Source organism: Manis javanica, chromosome 16, assembly GCF_040802235.1.
Source record: "Manis javanica isolate MJ-LG chromosome 16, MJ_LKY, whole genome shotgun sequence".
In the NCBI taxonomy this organism is placed as follows: Eukaryota; Metazoa; Chordata; class Mammalia; order Pholidota; family Manidae; genus Manis; species Manis javanica.
The window spans coordinates 51,100,644-51,117,980 of NC_133171.1; the positions used below are offsets into that span (position 1 = coordinate 51,100,644).

Sequence of the window (17,337 nt, forward strand, 5' to 3'; positions counted from 1 at the left end):
ACAGGTGGACGGATGGAGGCCCTCTCAAGATGCCCTCTCTCCCCACTTCTTTCCCCAGCACTGCCAGGTGCACCCTAACTGCTGCTCCCTGACACACTGTCACTCACCCCAATGGCAAAGAGAATGGGCAGCCGGATAATGAGCCAGATGTTCATGTTTGAGTTCCTGGTCCAGCAGCTGGAGAGGGGAGAGAGACACACACAGGAGGCCAGTGGGACCCACAGAGACCACAGCTCCCAGTGCAGGCACAGGGGCACCCTAAGTGACACGCAGAGCCAGATGACCAGGAGCTACTCAACAACCAGTCCCACACACACACACACAGTCCTTCAAGCCACACACACATGCACATACACAGCCCCAAACACATGGTCACACACACATAGACAGACATGGCTCCTTTACGAACCTACCAACACAATCGTATGTACATCACACAAAAATGAAACATTTCACCCAGATTTTACAGAGGAACCTGCAGGGGCATGTATCCCACCGACACAGCATTTGTCAACATACAACTCTGGGGAGGCAGCAGGTGGGGGGATAGGTGGTGGTGGTGGGTAGAGAAATAAATTTGCACATTAAGCTCCTGGTCCCTCCACTTATCCTCTCAACAGGTCATGGCCCAGCACCCCAAGGGCCAAGGATTCCCATAGGGTTTGAGGATGGGGACCTCAGCACACTGATGCATCAGAGCAGGAAACTCACCCTTCGTCCTCATAGAGGTGCTTGACAATGCCCCAGGGGACAACAAACAGCAGGGGGACACCTGAGAGGAGAGACAGGGAGGGAGGGAAGGGGCTGGCAGGCCAGAGCCACCACCGTGCACACCCAGATGCTTCTCCCACCTCCACCCCTTCACCCTCCTGGCCCAAACCACGCTTTCCAGCATGTATGGGTCTATGTTGGTCTGGATGCCTGGGAGAGCAGAGGTGGGAGGAGCCCCCTCCCTGATTCCCCCAACTCCTCCTTAGAGGTCCCACCACACTGCAGCTGGGTTACAGTCCTCCCCAGGCGGCCCCCTCCCATGGGCCAGGCACACAGTCAGGGCTTGTCCCAGGGTCCTAGCTGAGATGGGAGGGCTCGGACACCCAAGGAGCACAGGGACAGGGTCACAGGGTGGGGGGAATGTGCTGGATGAGGTGGGAACAGGCCAACTCTGATGTCCTTGCTGCCCAGCCCACACGCCCATCTCAGTTCACTCCTTCGCGCACTGGAAGCCCCTCCAATTATCTGTTCCCTGCCTGTGAGCGCCTGCAAGCCGTCGGGCAGAAGCCTGGAACTGAGGCAGGAGCCCTATCCATGATGCTGAAAGTGCAGTGAATGGGCGGTGGCCCACAGTGAAAACAGCTCCAACAGCCTCCCTTTCCGCCCAGGTGAGACCCAACTGGTGCACCAGGCAGCTTCTAGGTGGCCCCCAATGATCCCACCTCCTGGTATTCACACCCTGGTGCAGCCCCCATTGTATCAGGATTGGTCCGTGTGACCAGTGATGGACGTGATGGCATGCCACTTCTCAAAGACTGTCTTAAAGGTTATAAAAGGCTTGTCTTGGGCTCCCTCATCTGATCACTTGCGCTGTGGGACACCAGTTGCCACTTCCAAGAACCAGCAGGGACCTAAGTGTCCTGCCAACAACCCCGAATGGCCAACCCCAGTGAAGCCTTGAGATGTCAACAGCCCCAGCTAACAGCTTGACATCTGTTAGAAATCCTGAGCCAGGGGCACACAGCTAAGTTGAACCCAGATTCCTGGACACAGAAACTGTGTGATATACTTGCTTGAAGCTTCTAAGTTGTGGGGGTCATTTGTTATGAAGCAATAGATACTAATTCAGCTGGTTTCCAGTTCCTTAAGGGTAGAACCTCATTCATCTTCAGAGCCTCAGTGCTCAGCACACTGAGAGCTCCATGTGTGTTTGCTGACTTAAAATTGGACTGTCCACGTTCACATAACAGATGGAGATGGGTCAGGCACTCAGGAGAGTACAGGTGGTTCTAGAATGCAAGGCTGCAATCCTATGCTCATGTCAACCACCCTAAATGGCTTCTGCAGCACCTCTCTCCATGCCTGCCTGTTGGCATTGCTCTCAAAGTTGGAGGGGTATGTGCCTGAGATAGAGTGCATATTAAAGTGTGTGGTCACAGGCGTGTGTTGCTGGTGGAGGGGTCCATGCATCTATGTGGCTTTGGGGGGATCTGCCCCAGTAGCACTTTTCCAGGGCAGAACCCACTTCACAGCCCTTTCTGTAACTTTCATCCATAACCTGAACACCTGGCTGTCCACTCAGTGGCAGCTGTGCAGTTCACACACCTGGAGCTGCCGTGCTGGATGGTGGCAGACAGGGACTGGGGAAGCAGGAAATTAACAGCTGTCCAGCATTCTTCATCTGGTATCTCTTTCCTTGGCCATTTATTTTTACACAAACCAGACCTCTCGTCAACCACATGCTTTAGTAACAGGCCTTTGTGAGACTGGGTAAGGGATCAACGGCCTCCAAAGGCCCCAGCACGTAGCACGGAGCCTGCCATGTAGAAGATGCTCAGTGAGACTGGAATGAATGAATGAATGAATAATAAGGGAGTCAAATATATCAATGAGAGAAGGGAAGCTCTCCAGGCAAGAACACACTTATTCCCAGAGTCACACACATGTATGGACACCTCCTCCTTGTGCATCCCCAACCACCTGCTGTCCTTTCTGAGACTGAATCCAGAATCAAGGGCTCATTCACATTATCAGCCAGACCTGGCAAACTTGATTCATTCACCAGCATCTCCTTAACAAAGCCTTTTAGGAAATGCAAACACAGCTCTGCTGTACACAAACATCACACACTCCCTGGCTGGCGTCATCTTTCTCCCATTTTGAAAATCATCAAGACAGGCTGGAGAAAAAGGCTTGAATTAAGACAACAAACCACGGGCTCTGAGAAGTAATGGCTGCTCCGTCCATCACTTGCCTCCCTCTTCTGCAGCATCCCTGTAGTGGGTAACGGGGGCACCTGTCTGCTGAAAGACGGCAGCACAAGCTGACATGCCTTCTGGGGACTCCCCCAACTGTCAGGGTCCTAGTTTTCATTCTTCTTGCACACAAGGCTGACAGTTGTTTCCTAAGCATCCCAACTTGGCCTAGGCCCCCTGGCAGCACAAGAGAACTCTAGGCTCTCTGTGAATCTCTCTGTCCTTCTGTCTTTGTACCTCTCTCTCTCTCCCCATCCCAATTCCTCAAGAAAAGGGTGTTCTCATTTGGGGGTGGCTGGCATCCTCTGGGTCCTGCTCTTGTGCTTCCTCAGGCTCTGAGCCCTGAGCTGGGGCAGGAGGTGGTGGGAAAGGACTGGCACTGCCTCCTCCATTTCCCAGAGACCTCAGGGCACCACCAGCCCTCCACCCAGCGCCCCTCTCTTCTGCATGAATCACACCCACCCTATGACTGTTCCCGCTCTAGGGTCACCATGGTGACAGTCACTAACAGAGCTGATGCTGTTTCCCAGAAGGGACAGACACCATCTCCTGCCCTGAAGATGGCCTTCCCAGTGCACCCCTTGATGACCCACTCTGCCTCCACCGCTAGTTAGCAGCAGGGAGCTCTAGCTGCCCGCTACCAGCTGGCCTGCCTGAGCATGAAGAAGAGGCCTGGGGGGGGTGGAGGAAAGCAAAGTAGGAGGGGCTGGGCCCCAGAGGAAGAGGGGGGAAGGGTGGGAGCACGGAGCTGTGTGCAGAGACCAGGCCACCTGCCCACCTTTGCAGAGGCCGGAGCTGGCTCAGATGCGCCCTCAGCAAACTGAAGAGAAGCCGCTCAGCACAGGCCAGAGAACTCTGCAGGCCAGGCGGCAGGGCCCGGAGCCCGGAATCAGGAGGCGGCGTTCTGTGCTGCTCTGCCTGTGAGGCCCTGCCCTTTCTGGGCCTCCGTACCCTCCAGACATTGACCACATTAAATCCCCCTTAGAGGTACTCTTCTACAACAGGGCTTTATAGAGCCACATGCCCAGGGAACACCAGTAGAAAGGAATGAAGTGTGAAAACAACAGCAGGGAGGCCAAGGGGCCAGGCGACCTGAGGAGGGCGTCGGACCAGGACAGCCTTGCAAAAGCTCAGGGGTTGGGAGCCGGCATGGGAGGGGGGACATCGAGGGAGGAGTGTGTCTATGACTGAGGCAGGAAGTCCCCGGAGGTCAGGGGGCAGCAGTGGTCAGAGCATCCGAGGTAGGTGAATGAATGAATGGAATGAATGAATGAACAGCAAGCTCGAGGCAGAGGACAGGATCCTGTGGTGTCTGGGCCAGAGGGCAGGGCCTGTTCTCTGGCTCCACTGCAGGTGGACGCCCTTGGACCCCTGCAGAGTAAGCACCGCTGCATCTGCTTTCCCAGTAGTGGGGGGCGGGGTGGCTGGGAGGCTGTGGGTGGGGGTCCCAGCCCCTGCCCATCCCATCTGTCCTCATTGGAATCCCACGTGGTGAGAGGCAGAAGCACAACCAGAAATGTTACAGCAAAAAAAAAAGACACAATAGTTCTCAGTAAACTTTTTTGGCTAGAACATTTCCAGCTGGGCTCCAGGCACATCCACGGTCTGCCCTCTCCTCACTGGCCTCTGGCCACCCCACCCTGCTCTGCTCAACTGGGAGCCCTTCTCTTCATCGTGGTGTGACAAAGCCATGGCCCCTCAGGCCCACCCCCAGTGGCCCCCCGGCCCTGAGGCACAGGACTCTCCATTTCCCTCAGGGCCTGAGTTTCCCAGGACACGGGTGTAGGGCTCCATCCACAAATGGTTTAGGAACAGGAGTATTTGAGGACAGTGCCGTGAGTGCCAATAGCATGTGTGGTATGCTTGGCCGGATGAGGGGAGGCCTCTGCTTCCCTTAAGGGAAGAGAACTTTGCAGAGAGGGGAGGGTCACCATAACCTGCTGCAGGTCCTGACAGCCCCATCTGCAGTGAGTTACCTGTGGGCCCTGCCCTGAGCCCTGCAGTGTTCTGAGGACCAAGGGGCTTCCTGGGGGTAGCCGGTAGGAGCCTTTGGTCTCCCATCCCCCATGCACAGGTTGGGGTGGGGGCGAGGTGAATGGTGCCTTACCCCAGCCTATGCTCAGATAGCGCCTGAAGATGCGCTGCTCAGAGAAGACTGACAGGGCCAGCAGCATGTACAGGTACACGCCCTCCACCAGGAGCCAGTAGTAGTTGGCCGCCACGCAGTACTGCATGAGCAGGAACACCAGGCGGCAGCCCAGAGAGTCCTGGGGGCAGAGGGAGGGGCCGGGGGACAACAGCTCTGCCCCCTGCTTCTCGAGGGCCCCCCTCCCTGCCCTGTCCCAGCTGCCTTCCTGCCATGGAGAATGCAGGATGAGGGCGCTAACACTTCTGGTCACAGCCAGTGCTAAGAATCTGACTTGCTCTAGCTCACTGAATCCTCACTATCCTGCAAGGAAGAAACTGTTATTATCCCCATACAGGGCAGAAAACTGAGGCTCAGAAAAGTTAAATGACTTGCCCAAAACTATACAGCTAGTAAATGGCAGAGCCAGAAGTCAAACCCTGGTCTGTCTCCAAAGACCATCTGCGTCCTACTGTGAACCCCCTAAGGACAGGGGCTGGGTCTGTCTCCTTAGACTGGGGGCTCCCCACGGAGGACTGCCTCTCCCATCAGACCAGGGGCTCTCTGAGGACCTGGCCTGGGTACCTCTTGCCTTTCTTTGTGCTAGATCTGGGTGGGGTGGGAGGCCGGCCTTAATGTCCATCCATCTCTCCCCAGGCCCTTCCTGGGCACACCACACACCTGGTAGGAGAGGAGCCCGTCCCACTGGTGCTGCTGGGCGGCCGTGCTGTACATCCATTTGAGGGCTGCATCCTTGATGAAGACTGACAGTGCTCGGAGGATGAAGGATAAAAACAGGTTCAGGTGGATGTAGTTTCGGGTGCAGTGTAGGTGTCTGTGGGAGAAAGCAGGGCCCTTCTCTGGTGAGATGGCCAACAGTTCTGCTCCACAACCCGGGTTCTCAGGCTAACACACACCTCAGACATTTTTCTGGGGCTTGGACTAGGCTTCGGACTTCCTTCCTTTGAGAATGCCCTTCCTCCCCATAGCCTTGAAAATCCTTGGTGTCCAACTTAAGTCCTGACTCTCCACAAAGTCTTCAACTGTGCGGGCACTGCCCACACTGACCCTCTCCCCATCCACATCCTAGCCTTCTCTCTGTGGCAACTTCCTTTCTACAAAGCCACATATAACCCAAGTGATTTATGTGTAAGGCACACTCTCCCCATGGGAACTTTTGCTTTGCCTCTTGATGACAAGGCCATGTCTTACATGCCTCTGGGCTTCCTGACAGAGGCAGATTGGGGCTAAGCACATGGAAAAATTTATAAAGTATCAGATACACTTTCAATATCTTTTCATGTAAAAACAAATAGCACACTGGAAATATGAGGGCATTTCTTAACCTGATAAGGGCTATCTACCAAACCAGGAGCAAACATCATTCTGACGTGAGAAATTTAGGAAGGATTCCTTTTCAAGGAAATAGGAAAATAATAGGAAACAGGAAAATAAGGATCCTCTAGCTTTAAGAAATATCATCACATATATTTATCATTGCACTATACAGATCCTAGTCATTGTAAAAAGGCAAGGGGGGAAAATGCGTAATAAATGGAAATAAACAAAATTGTCACAATTTGCAGACAATAGATTATCTTCATAGAAAATCCAAGAGAATTCACACATAAATTGCTAGAACTAATAAAAAGAGTTTGTTCAGCAGGGTTGCTGATATGTATGTTCACATATCAGCTATAAACTATAAAGTCAAGTTTTAAAAATTCATTTACAAAAATAACTCCAGGGCAAAAGATGGCGGCGTGAGTAGAGCAGAGGAACTCTCCTCCCAAAACCACATAGAATTATGAAAATATAACAAAGACAACTTCCTAAAATAGAGACCAGAGGACACAGGACAACATCCAAACCACATCCACACCTGCGAGAACCCAGCGCCTTGCGAAGGGGTAAGATACAAGCCCCGGCCCGGCGGGACCCGAGCGCCCCTCCCCCTGGCTCCCAGCGGGTGGAAAGAAACCGGAGCGGTTTTTTTTCTTTTTTTTTGGCAAGTGCTTTTTGGAAGCCTTAAAGGGACAGGGACCCCAATACTAGGGAAACAGGGCAGCAAGACCGGTGAGCGGGTGCCTGAGACCAGTGCCTGAGGACAAAGAAAATCGCATGTTTCTCCCTTTTTTTTTGGCGAGTGCTTTTTGGAAGCCTTAAAGGGACAGGGACCCCAATACTAGGGAAACAGGGCAGCAAGACCGGTGAGCGGGTGCCTGAGACCGGAGGACAAAGAATATCATGCGTTTTTCCCTCTTTTTTTTTGGCGAGTGCTTTCTGGAAGCCTTAAAGAGACAGGGACCCCAATACTAGGGAAACAAGGCAGCAAGACCAGTGAGCAGGTGCCTGAGACCGGAGGACAAAGAATATCATGCGTTTTTCCCTCTTTTTTTTGGTGAGTGCTTTCTGGAAGCCTTAAAGGGACAGGGACCCCAATACTAGGGAAACAAGGCAGCAAGACCGGTGAGCAGGTGCCTGAGACCAGCGCCTGAGGACAAAGAAAATCACGTGTTTTTTTCCTTTTTTTTTCTTTTTCCTCTTTCGTTGTTGCTGTTGTTGTTTTGGTTTGGAGAGTGCTTTTTGGAAGTCTTAAAGGGGCAGGACAGGACACTTAGCCCAGAGGTAGGGAATCTGGGGATCTCTGGGCACTCTAACCCCCTGGGCAATAGGGAGCACAGAGGCCCATTACAGAGATAAATAGCCTCCCGGCCACTCCCCATCCAACAGGACTCCACCATTTTGAAGGAGCAGCCCCAACCAGGGCGCCCACAGCAACAGCGGATATAAACTCCATAGCAACCGGACAGGTAGCAGAAGCCCTGTCTGCGCATAACTGCCAAGCATAAGCCACTAGAGGTCGCTATTCTCCCAGGAGAGGAAGGCCACAAACCAACAAGAAGGGAAGCTCTTCTAGCGGTCACTCGTACCAGCTCTGCAAACTATCTCTATCACCATGAAAAGGCAAAACTACAGGCAGACAAAGATCACAGAGACAACACCTGAGAAGGAGACAGACCTAACCAGTCCTCCTGAAAAAGAATTCAAAATAAAAATCATGAACATGCTGACAGAGACGCAGAGAAAAATGCAAGAGCAATGGGATGAGATGCAGAGAAAAATGCAAGAGCAATGGGATGAAGTCCAGAGGGAGATCACAGATGTCAGGAAGGAGATCACAGAAGTGAAACAATCCCTGGAAGGATTTATAAGCAGAATGGATAAGATGCAAGAGGCCATTGAAGGAATAGAAACTAGAGAACAGGAACGTATAGAAGCTGACATAGAGAGAGATAAAAGGATCTCCAGGAATGAAACAACACTAAGAAAACTATGTGACCAATCCAAAAGGAATAATATTCGTATTTTAGGGGTACCAGAAGAAGAAGAAAGAGGAAAAGGGATAGAAAGTCTCTTTGAAGAAATAATTGCTGAAAACTTCCCCAAACTGGGGGAGGAAATAATCGAACAAACCACGGAAATACACAGAACCCCCAACAGAAAGGATCCAAGGAGGACAAGACACATAATAATTAAAATGGCAAGGATCAAGGACAAGGAAAGAGTTTTAAAGGCAGCTAGAGAGGAAAAAGGTCACCTATAAAGGAAAACCCATCAGGCTAACATCAGACTTCTCGACAGAAACCCTACAGGCCACAAGAGAATGGCATGATATATTTAATGCAATGAAACAGAAGGGCCTTGAACCAAGGATACTGTATCCAGCACGACTATCATTTAAATATGATGGCGGGATTAAACAATTCCCAGACAAGCAAAAGCTGAGGGAATTTGCTTCCCACAAACCACCTCTACAGGGCATCCTACAGGGACTGCTCTAGATGGGAGCACTCCTAAAAAGAGCACAGAACAAAACATACAACATAGGAAGAATGGAGGAGGAGGAATAAGAAGGGAGAGAAGAAAAGAATCTCCAGACAGAGTATATAACAGCTCAATAAGCGAGCTAAGTTAGGCAGTAAGATACTAAAGAAGCTAACCTTGAACCTTTGGTAACCACGAATCTAAAGCCTGCAATGGCAATAAGTACATATCTCTCAATAGTCACCCTAAATGTAAATGGACTTAATGCACCAATCAAAAGACACAGAGTAATAGAATGGATAAAAAAGCAAGACCCATCTATATGCTGCTTACAAGAAACTCACCTCAAACCCAAAGACAAGCACAGACTAAAAGTCAAAGGATGGAAAAACATATTTCAGGCAAACAACAGTGAGAAGAAAGCAGGGGTTGCAGTACTAGTATCAGACAAAATAGACTTCAAAACAAAGAAAGTAACAAGAGATAAAGAAGGACACTACATAATGATAAAGGGCTCAGTCCAACAAGAGGATATAACCATTCTAAATACATATGCACCCAACACAGGAGCACCAGCATATGTGAAACAAATACTAACAGAACTAAAGAGGGAAATAGACTGCAATGAATTCATCTTAGGAGACTTCAACACACCACTCACCCCAAAGGATAGATCCACTGGGCAGAAAATAAGTAAGGACACACAGGCATTGAACAACACACTAGAACAGATGGACCTAACAGACATCTATAGAACTCTACATCCAAAAGCAACAGGATATACATTCTTCTCAAGTGCACATGGAACATTCTCCAGAATAGACCACATACTAGCTCACAAAAAGAGCCTCAGTAAATTCCAAAATATTTAAATTCTACCAACCAATTTTTCAGACCACAAAGGTATAAAAGTAGAAAAAATTCTACAAAGAAAACAAAAAGGCTCACAAACACATGGAGGCTTAACAACATGCTTCTAAATAATCAATGGATCAATGAACAAATCAAAATAGAGATCAAGGAATATATAGAAACAAATGACAACAATAACACAAAGCCCCAACTTCTGTGGGATGCAGTGAAAGCAGTCTTAAGAGCAAAGTATATAGCAATTCAGACACACCTGAAGAAGGAAGAACAATCCCAAATGAATAGTCTAACATCACAACTATCGAAACTGGAAAAAGAAGAACAAATGAGGCCTAAAGTCAGCAGAAGGAGGGACATAATAAAGATCAGAGAAGAAATAAACAAAATTGAGAAGAATAAAACAATAGCAAAAATCAACGAAACCAAGAGCTGGTTCTTTGAGAAAATAAACAAAATAGATAAGCCTCTAGCCAAACTTATTAAGAGAACAAGAGAATCAACACAAATCAACATAATCAGAAATGAGAATGGAAAAATCACGACAGACTCCACAGAAATACAAAGAATTATTAAAGACTACTATGAAAACCTATATGCCAACAAGCTGGAAAACCTAGAAGAAATGGACAACTTCCTAGAAAAATACAACCTCCCAAGACTGACCAAGGAAGAAACACAAAAGTTAAACAAACCAATTACGAGCAAAGAAATTGAAACGGTAATCAAAAAACTACCCAAGAACAAAACCCCAGGGCCGGATGGATTTACCTTGGAATTTTATCAGACACACAGAGAAGACATAATACCCATTCTCCTTAAAGTGTTCCAAAAAATAGAAGAGGAGGGAATACTCCCAAACTCATTCTATGAAGCCAACATCGCCCTAATACCAAAACCAGGCAAAGACCCCACCAAAAAAGAAAATTACAGACCAATATCCCTGATGAATGTAGATGCAAAAATACTCAATCAAATATTAGCAAACAATTCAACAGTATATCAAAAGGATCATACACCATGACCAAGTGGGATTCATCCCAGGGATGCAAGGATGGTACAACATTCGAAAATCCATCAACATCATCTACCACATCAACAAAAAGAAAGACAAAAACCACATGATCATCTCCATAGATGCTGAAAAAGCATTTGACAAAATTCAACATCCATTCATGATAAAAACTCTCAGCAAAATGGGAATAGAGGGCAAGTACCTCAACATAATAAAGGCCATATATGATAAACCCACAGTCAGCATTATACTGAACAGCGAGAAGCTGAAAGCATTTCCTCTGAGATCGGGAACTAGACAGGGATGGCCACTCTCCCCACTGTTATTTAACATAGTACTGGAGGTCCTCGCCACGGCAATCAGACAAAACAAAGAAATACAAGGAATCCAGATTGGTAAAGAAGAAGTTAAACTGTCACTATTTGCAGATGATATGATACTGTACATAAAAAACCCTAAAGACTCCACTCCAAAACTACTAGAACTGATATCGGAATACAGCAAAGTTGCAGGATACAAAATTAACACACAGAAATCTGTAGCTTTCCTATACACTAACAATGAACCAATAGAAAGAGAAATCAGGAAAACAATTCCATTCACAATTGCATCAAAAAGAATAAAATACCTAGGAATAAACCTAACCAAAGAAGTGAAAGACTTATACTCTGAAAACTACAAGTCACTCTTAAGAGAAATTAAAGGGGACACTAACAAATGGAAACTCATCCCCTGCTCATGGCTAGGAAGAATTAATATCGTCAAAATGGGCATCCTGCCTAAAGCAATATACAGATTTGATGCAATCCCTCTCAAATTACCAGCAACATTCTTCAATGAATTGGAACAAATAATTCAAAAATTCATATGGAAACACCAAAGATCCCGAATAGCCAAAGCAATGCTGAGAAAGAAGAATAAAGTAGGGGGGATCTCACTCCCCAACTTCAAGCTCTACTACAAAGCCATAGTAATCAAGACAATTTGGTACTGGCACAAGAACAGAGCCACAGATCAGTGGAACAGATTAGAGACTCCAGAAATTAACCCAAACAAATATGGTCAATTAATATTTGATAAAGGAGCCATGGACATACAATGGCAAAATGACAGTCTCTTCAACAGATGGTGCTGGCAAAACTGGACAGCTACATGTAGGAGAATGAAACTGGACCTTTGTCTAACCCCATATACAAAGGTAAACTCAAAATGGATCAAAGACCTGAATGTAAGTCATGAAACCATTAAAGTCTTGGAAAAAAACATAGGCAAAAACCTCTTAGACATAAACATGAGTGACCTCTTCTTGAACATATTTCCCTGGGCAAGGAAAACAACAGCAAAAATGAGCAAGTGGGACTACATTAAGCTGAAAAGCTTCTGTACAGCAAAAGACACCATCAATAGAACAAAAAGGAACCCTACAGTATGGGAGAATATATTTGAAAATGACAGATCCCATAAAGGCTTGACGTCCAGAATATATAAAGAGCTCACACGCCTCAACAAACAAAAAACAAATAACCCAATTAAAAAATGGGCAGAGGAACTGAACAGACAGTTCTCTGAAAAAGAAATACAGATGGCCAACAGACACATGAAAAGATGCTCCACATTGCTAATTATCAGAGAAATGCAAATTAAAACTACAATTAAGTATCACCTCACACTAGTAAGGATAGCTGCCATCCAAAAGACAAACAACAACAAATGTTGGCAAGGCTGTGGAGAAAGGGGAACCCTCCTACACTGCTGGTGGGAATGTAAATTAGTTCAACCATTGTGGAAAGCAGTATGGAGGTTCATCAAAATGCTCAAAACAGACCTACCATTTGACCCAGGAATTCCACTCCTAGGAATTTACCCTAAGAACGCAGCAATCAAGTTTGAGAAAGACAGATGCACCCCTATGTTTATCGCAGCACTATTTACAATAGCCAAGAATTGGAAGCAACCTAATGTCCATCGGTAGATGAATGGATAAAGAAGATGTGGTACATATACACAATGGAATACTATGCAGCCATAAGAAGTGGAAAAATCCAACCATTTGCAGCAACATGGATGGACCTGGAGAGTATTATGCTCAGTGAAATAAGCCAAGCGGAGAAAGAGAAATACCAAATGATTTCACTCATCTGAGGAGTATAAGAACAAAGGAAAAACTGAAGGAACAAAACAGCAGCGGAATTACAGAACCCAAAAATGGACTAACAGGTACCAAAGGGAAAGGAACTGGGGAGGATGGGTGGGCAGGGAGGGATAAGGTGGGGGGAGAAGAAGGGGGGTATTAAGATTAGCATGCATAGTGGGGGGAGGTAGAAAGGGGAGGGAGGGCTGTACAACACAGAGAGGACAAGTAGGGATTCTACATTTTGCTATGCTGATGGACAGTGACCGTAATGTGGTTTTTAGGGGGGACCTGGTATAGGGGAGAGCATAGTAAACATAGTATTCTTCATGTAAGTGTAGATTAAAGATTAAAAAAAAATCAGTTCCTGTGCGCTGACCTCCAATGAGTTCTGCACAGTGGTATAGAGGGCATGTCAAAGTGTGGGCAAAGGGTCTGTTTCTATGCAGAAGATCAAGGCCTAGCTTGGCTACCCAGAAAATGAACTAAGATATGATATGAGGAGGAGCTTCTGGCATCAGCACTCTCTGGAGGACTCGTGCCGGGGGATGATCATCAAAAAGCCTCCACAGGGATCCGTGCGATGCTGCAGTTGTGGCTGCGTCCACCCCACCATTTCCTGGACTTGCCATTGGAATGAGGAGGGAGATGTCTAGGCTGGCATGTGCATACAGTGCGACAATGAATTTGACCGGATATGTACTGTTGGAACTCAATCAGGAGTTGGGAGGGGTGCAAGTTGTAGCGCTCCAAAATCTTACGACTATAGACTATCTACGGTTAAAAGAACATATGGGATGTGAACAGATCCCAGAAATGAGTTGCTTTAATTTGTCTGACTTCTCTCAGACTGTTCAAGTACAGTTGGACAATATCCATCATATCATAGACTAATTTTCACAAATGCCTAGGGTGCCTAAATGGTTTTCTTGGCTTCACTGGAGATGGCTGGTAATTATAGATTTGCTTAGTTTATGTCACCATATTCCTATTATGTTAATATGTGTGCGCAAGTTAGTTAGTAGTTTAAAACCTATACATGCTTAAGGTACTCTACAAGAAGATATGTCAAAGAAATAATCAATCCTCCCATGTTTTCTTCCATATGCTACCTCTATAGTTTTTCTTCTTCCTTCCTAATTACAACCCTTAAATAGAATTCGTGCCTCATATCGAATTTACCGAGTATCATAATTCCTCCAGGTGGTAAAGATACCTCGAGACAAGTGCTGGGCATAGAAGCCACAGGGCATAAATCTGCAAAGAAGTAAAAAGCTAACCTTTTCAAACAATATGGCTTCTCTCTCACTTACCAACTTTACATTTCCCTGTATGGCCCCGGAAGATGACTGGTTAGCCAGAGACGGGTAAGATTCCTCAAGGGAGGAACAACCTAAGACAGGCACAGTCGCAGGGAGGCCATCAGGTGAGAAATTGGGGAACAACAGTGGTGAAGCTTAGAACCTCAACCCCCACCCCGTGTTGAGAGAAAGCTTCTGCATCCATGGATGTTTTATTGCCCTTGTCTAGCTCAGATTAGCACATAGTCTACAGGCACACACCTGATCATCTACAATTGCTCTCTTACAACACTAAACTATGTTTTCTACCTTTATCTTGCATCTACCTACCACTTCAGCAGTTTATTAAAAATAAAAATAATAATAAAATTAAGTATAAAAATCAAATGAATATTCATATTTGACCTGATTGTTTATAGTTCATAATGCGTGATCAAAACCAAAAGTTTCTGTGATGAATGCCCTTGTACTGTTCACCATGTAAGAACTTATTCACTATGTAAGAATTCGTTCACCATGTAAGAACTTCAGAAGATTGGAGACTGAAGAGAACTAGGCTTGAGATGGATTAATGACTGTGCATTGAGTATTGACCACCCTATACAGAATTTTATTGTTGTTAACAACCATTTGATCAATAAATATGAGAGATGCCCTCTCAAAAAATTAAAAATTAAGAATAAAAATTAAAAATAAATAATAAATAAATAAATTAATTCATTTACAGTATTTTTAATTGACTACCTAGAACTAAGTTTAACAGAAGAAGGATAAGATCTCCATGGAGAACATAAGAGAACTTGCTTAAAATCATTAGAGAAGACTTAAGTTAATGGAAGATACACCACGTTCATGGATAGAAAGACTCACTATTTTGAAGGAGTTGATTCTCCCTACATTAATAAATTCAATATAACCTATAAGAAAAATTCTAGTAGTGTTGGGTTTCTTGTTTTCATGGAACTTTTAAAATTATGAAGGGCCAAGGTCCTAGAATAGTCTAGACACTCCTAAAGAACCACAAAGTACAAGTCACTGTACTTTTCAAGTCGCATACAGTGCGACAATGAATTTGACCGGATATGTACTGTTGGAACTCAATCAGGAGTTGGGAGGGGTGCAAGTTGTAGCGCTCCAAAATCTTACGACTATAGACTATCTACGGTTAAAAGAACATATGGGATGTGAACAGATCCCAGAACCAAGATTTTCAATGAATCTGCAGTAGTTAAGGCATCTTGGCATTGTGGAAGGATAGATGACTATACCAACTCACAAGAATATGGATGACAGAGACCAACCCAGGTGTAGAAGACCTTGGCTGCACAGCCCTTAGGCACTGCTAATCGAGGGGGAAAGCATGGGCTATCAGTACATGGTACCAAAGCAGTTAATGCTATGTAAATATGGAAAAATCAAATTAAATCTCCTATTTTCATTACATACAAAAATAAACCACACAGCAGACTCAGAGACTCCAAGAATGAACTAGTGGTTACCAAAGGGGAGGGGTGTGGGAAGGTAGGTGGGGAGGCAGGGAGAAAGGGACTGAGGGGTATTATGTTTAGTACACATGGTGTGGGGGATCACGGGTAGAGCAGTGTATCACAGAGAAGGGACAGAGTGGATCTCTGGCAACTTGCTGCACTGATGGACAGTGACTGCATTGGGGTATGGGGGGGATTTGATAATATGGGTAAATGTAGTAACCACATTGTTTTTTCATGTGAAACCTTCATAAGAGTGTGTATCAATCATACCTTAATAACAAAATTTTTTAAAACAAACAAACAAACAAACAAACAAACAAACAAACCCAAGATGGATCGAAGAATCATATGGGCACATGAAAATTAAGACCGAAGGGTAAGAAAAGTTTTCATAAGACCATAAAGTAATTTGGTTATGGGAAAAAAAAAATTGGTAAATTTTTAAATCAATTGTCAAAATTTATTTTTATCAGTTGCTAACATTTGATAAATTGTCAGTAAAAGGTAAGATGATATTTCATTCCATTAAAATCAGGGACTTCAGTGCATAAAAGTCACCATAAAGTGATTATGAGAGGATATATCCTGAATTAGCATACAGAATATATGATGAATGCCTAAGACAAAGAAGAAAAAGCCAAATAAGCCAATAAAATAGTAAGCTAAGGATATGAATAAGCAATTCACAGATTAAAACATTAAAAATTGCTTGATCTCCCTCTGAGTCAGGGATATGCAAATTCAAATCACAATGAGATATTTCACATACTTCAGATTAGCACCAATTAGGTCTGAAAATACTAAATATGGGTGAGAACTGTTAAGCAAAGGGAACTCTCATTCATTACTGGTGAGAGGGCAAACGGGTATGACCACTTCGGAGAGCAATTTAACACCACCTAATAAATCGCAAAAGCATGCGGTACTCAGACTAGGCATTTCTCCTGGGAGGTATGTGCCCCTGGAGAAATGCACCAGGGGCAGCAGTACGAGTGTTTATGGTAGCTAGGTTTATCACTGAGAGAAGAAAAGAAAAGAAACACCTCGAATGTCCATTAAAAAAGATAACAGATAATCCGTGATGTATCACACAGAGTACTACTGAGTGACATTTAAAATCAACAAAACAGAACTGCCTATATCAACATGAATGAATCCAACAAAAACATAATGTCAGCCCAAGAAGAACACCACAGAAGAATATGTACAATAGACCGTTAAAAATATGCGAAGCCCATGCCATACATTTTTTACAGATACTGACAAATGTAGTACAAGGAGAGAGAGAGAGGTACAGGAATGACAAGCGGCGCCCTCCGGGGTTCCCTCTGGGGGGTGGGGGCAGGGAGGGGTACTGGAGCCTGTAACTGTGTGGTAGGCTTTAGTTCTTAGACTGCAGGGTGTGTGCACAGGTGATCACAGTATCAGCCCCTGGATTTTCCCATCTCTGAAATGCTTCATAAGAAAATGAGAGAACATTGATTGAGTGAATGCATTTCCTGAGCAGAGGCTGTGGGCCCGGCACTGACTGTGCTGGTTGCTGGGGGGGCAACAGGAGGAGAGCCGCCTCTCTGTTCCTGCTGGCTGGTATCCCGAGGTCCCTGCCCTTAGAAT

At 45.8% G+C, this 17,337-nt stretch overlaps 1 protein-coding gene across 3 annotated transcripts in view; it reads right to left on the reverse strand.

Moving 5' to 3' along the window:
* GLP1R (glucagon like peptide 1 receptor) overlaps nucleotides 1-17,337 on the reverse strand; it is a 41,880-nt gene that overhangs the window by 7,121 nt on the left and 17,422 nt on the right. For all 3 annotated transcript variants that reach the window (XR_012126134.1, XM_073224404.1, XM_037004559.2), the window contains 4 exons: nucleotides 5,773-5,926; nucleotides 5,074-5,233; nucleotides 712-772; nucleotides 108-177 (listed from right to left, as the gene is read on the reverse strand). Coding sequence is in view for 2 of the 3 variants with exons in the window: in XM_073224404.1 (XP_073080505.1) it covers nucleotides 108-177; nucleotides 712-772; nucleotides 5,074-5,233; nucleotides 5,773-5,926 (445 nt within the window). In the remaining variant the exon portion in view is untranslated. The remainder of the gene's footprint in view (nucleotides 1-107; nucleotides 178-711; nucleotides 773-5,073; nucleotides 5,234-5,772; nucleotides 5,927-17,337) is intronic.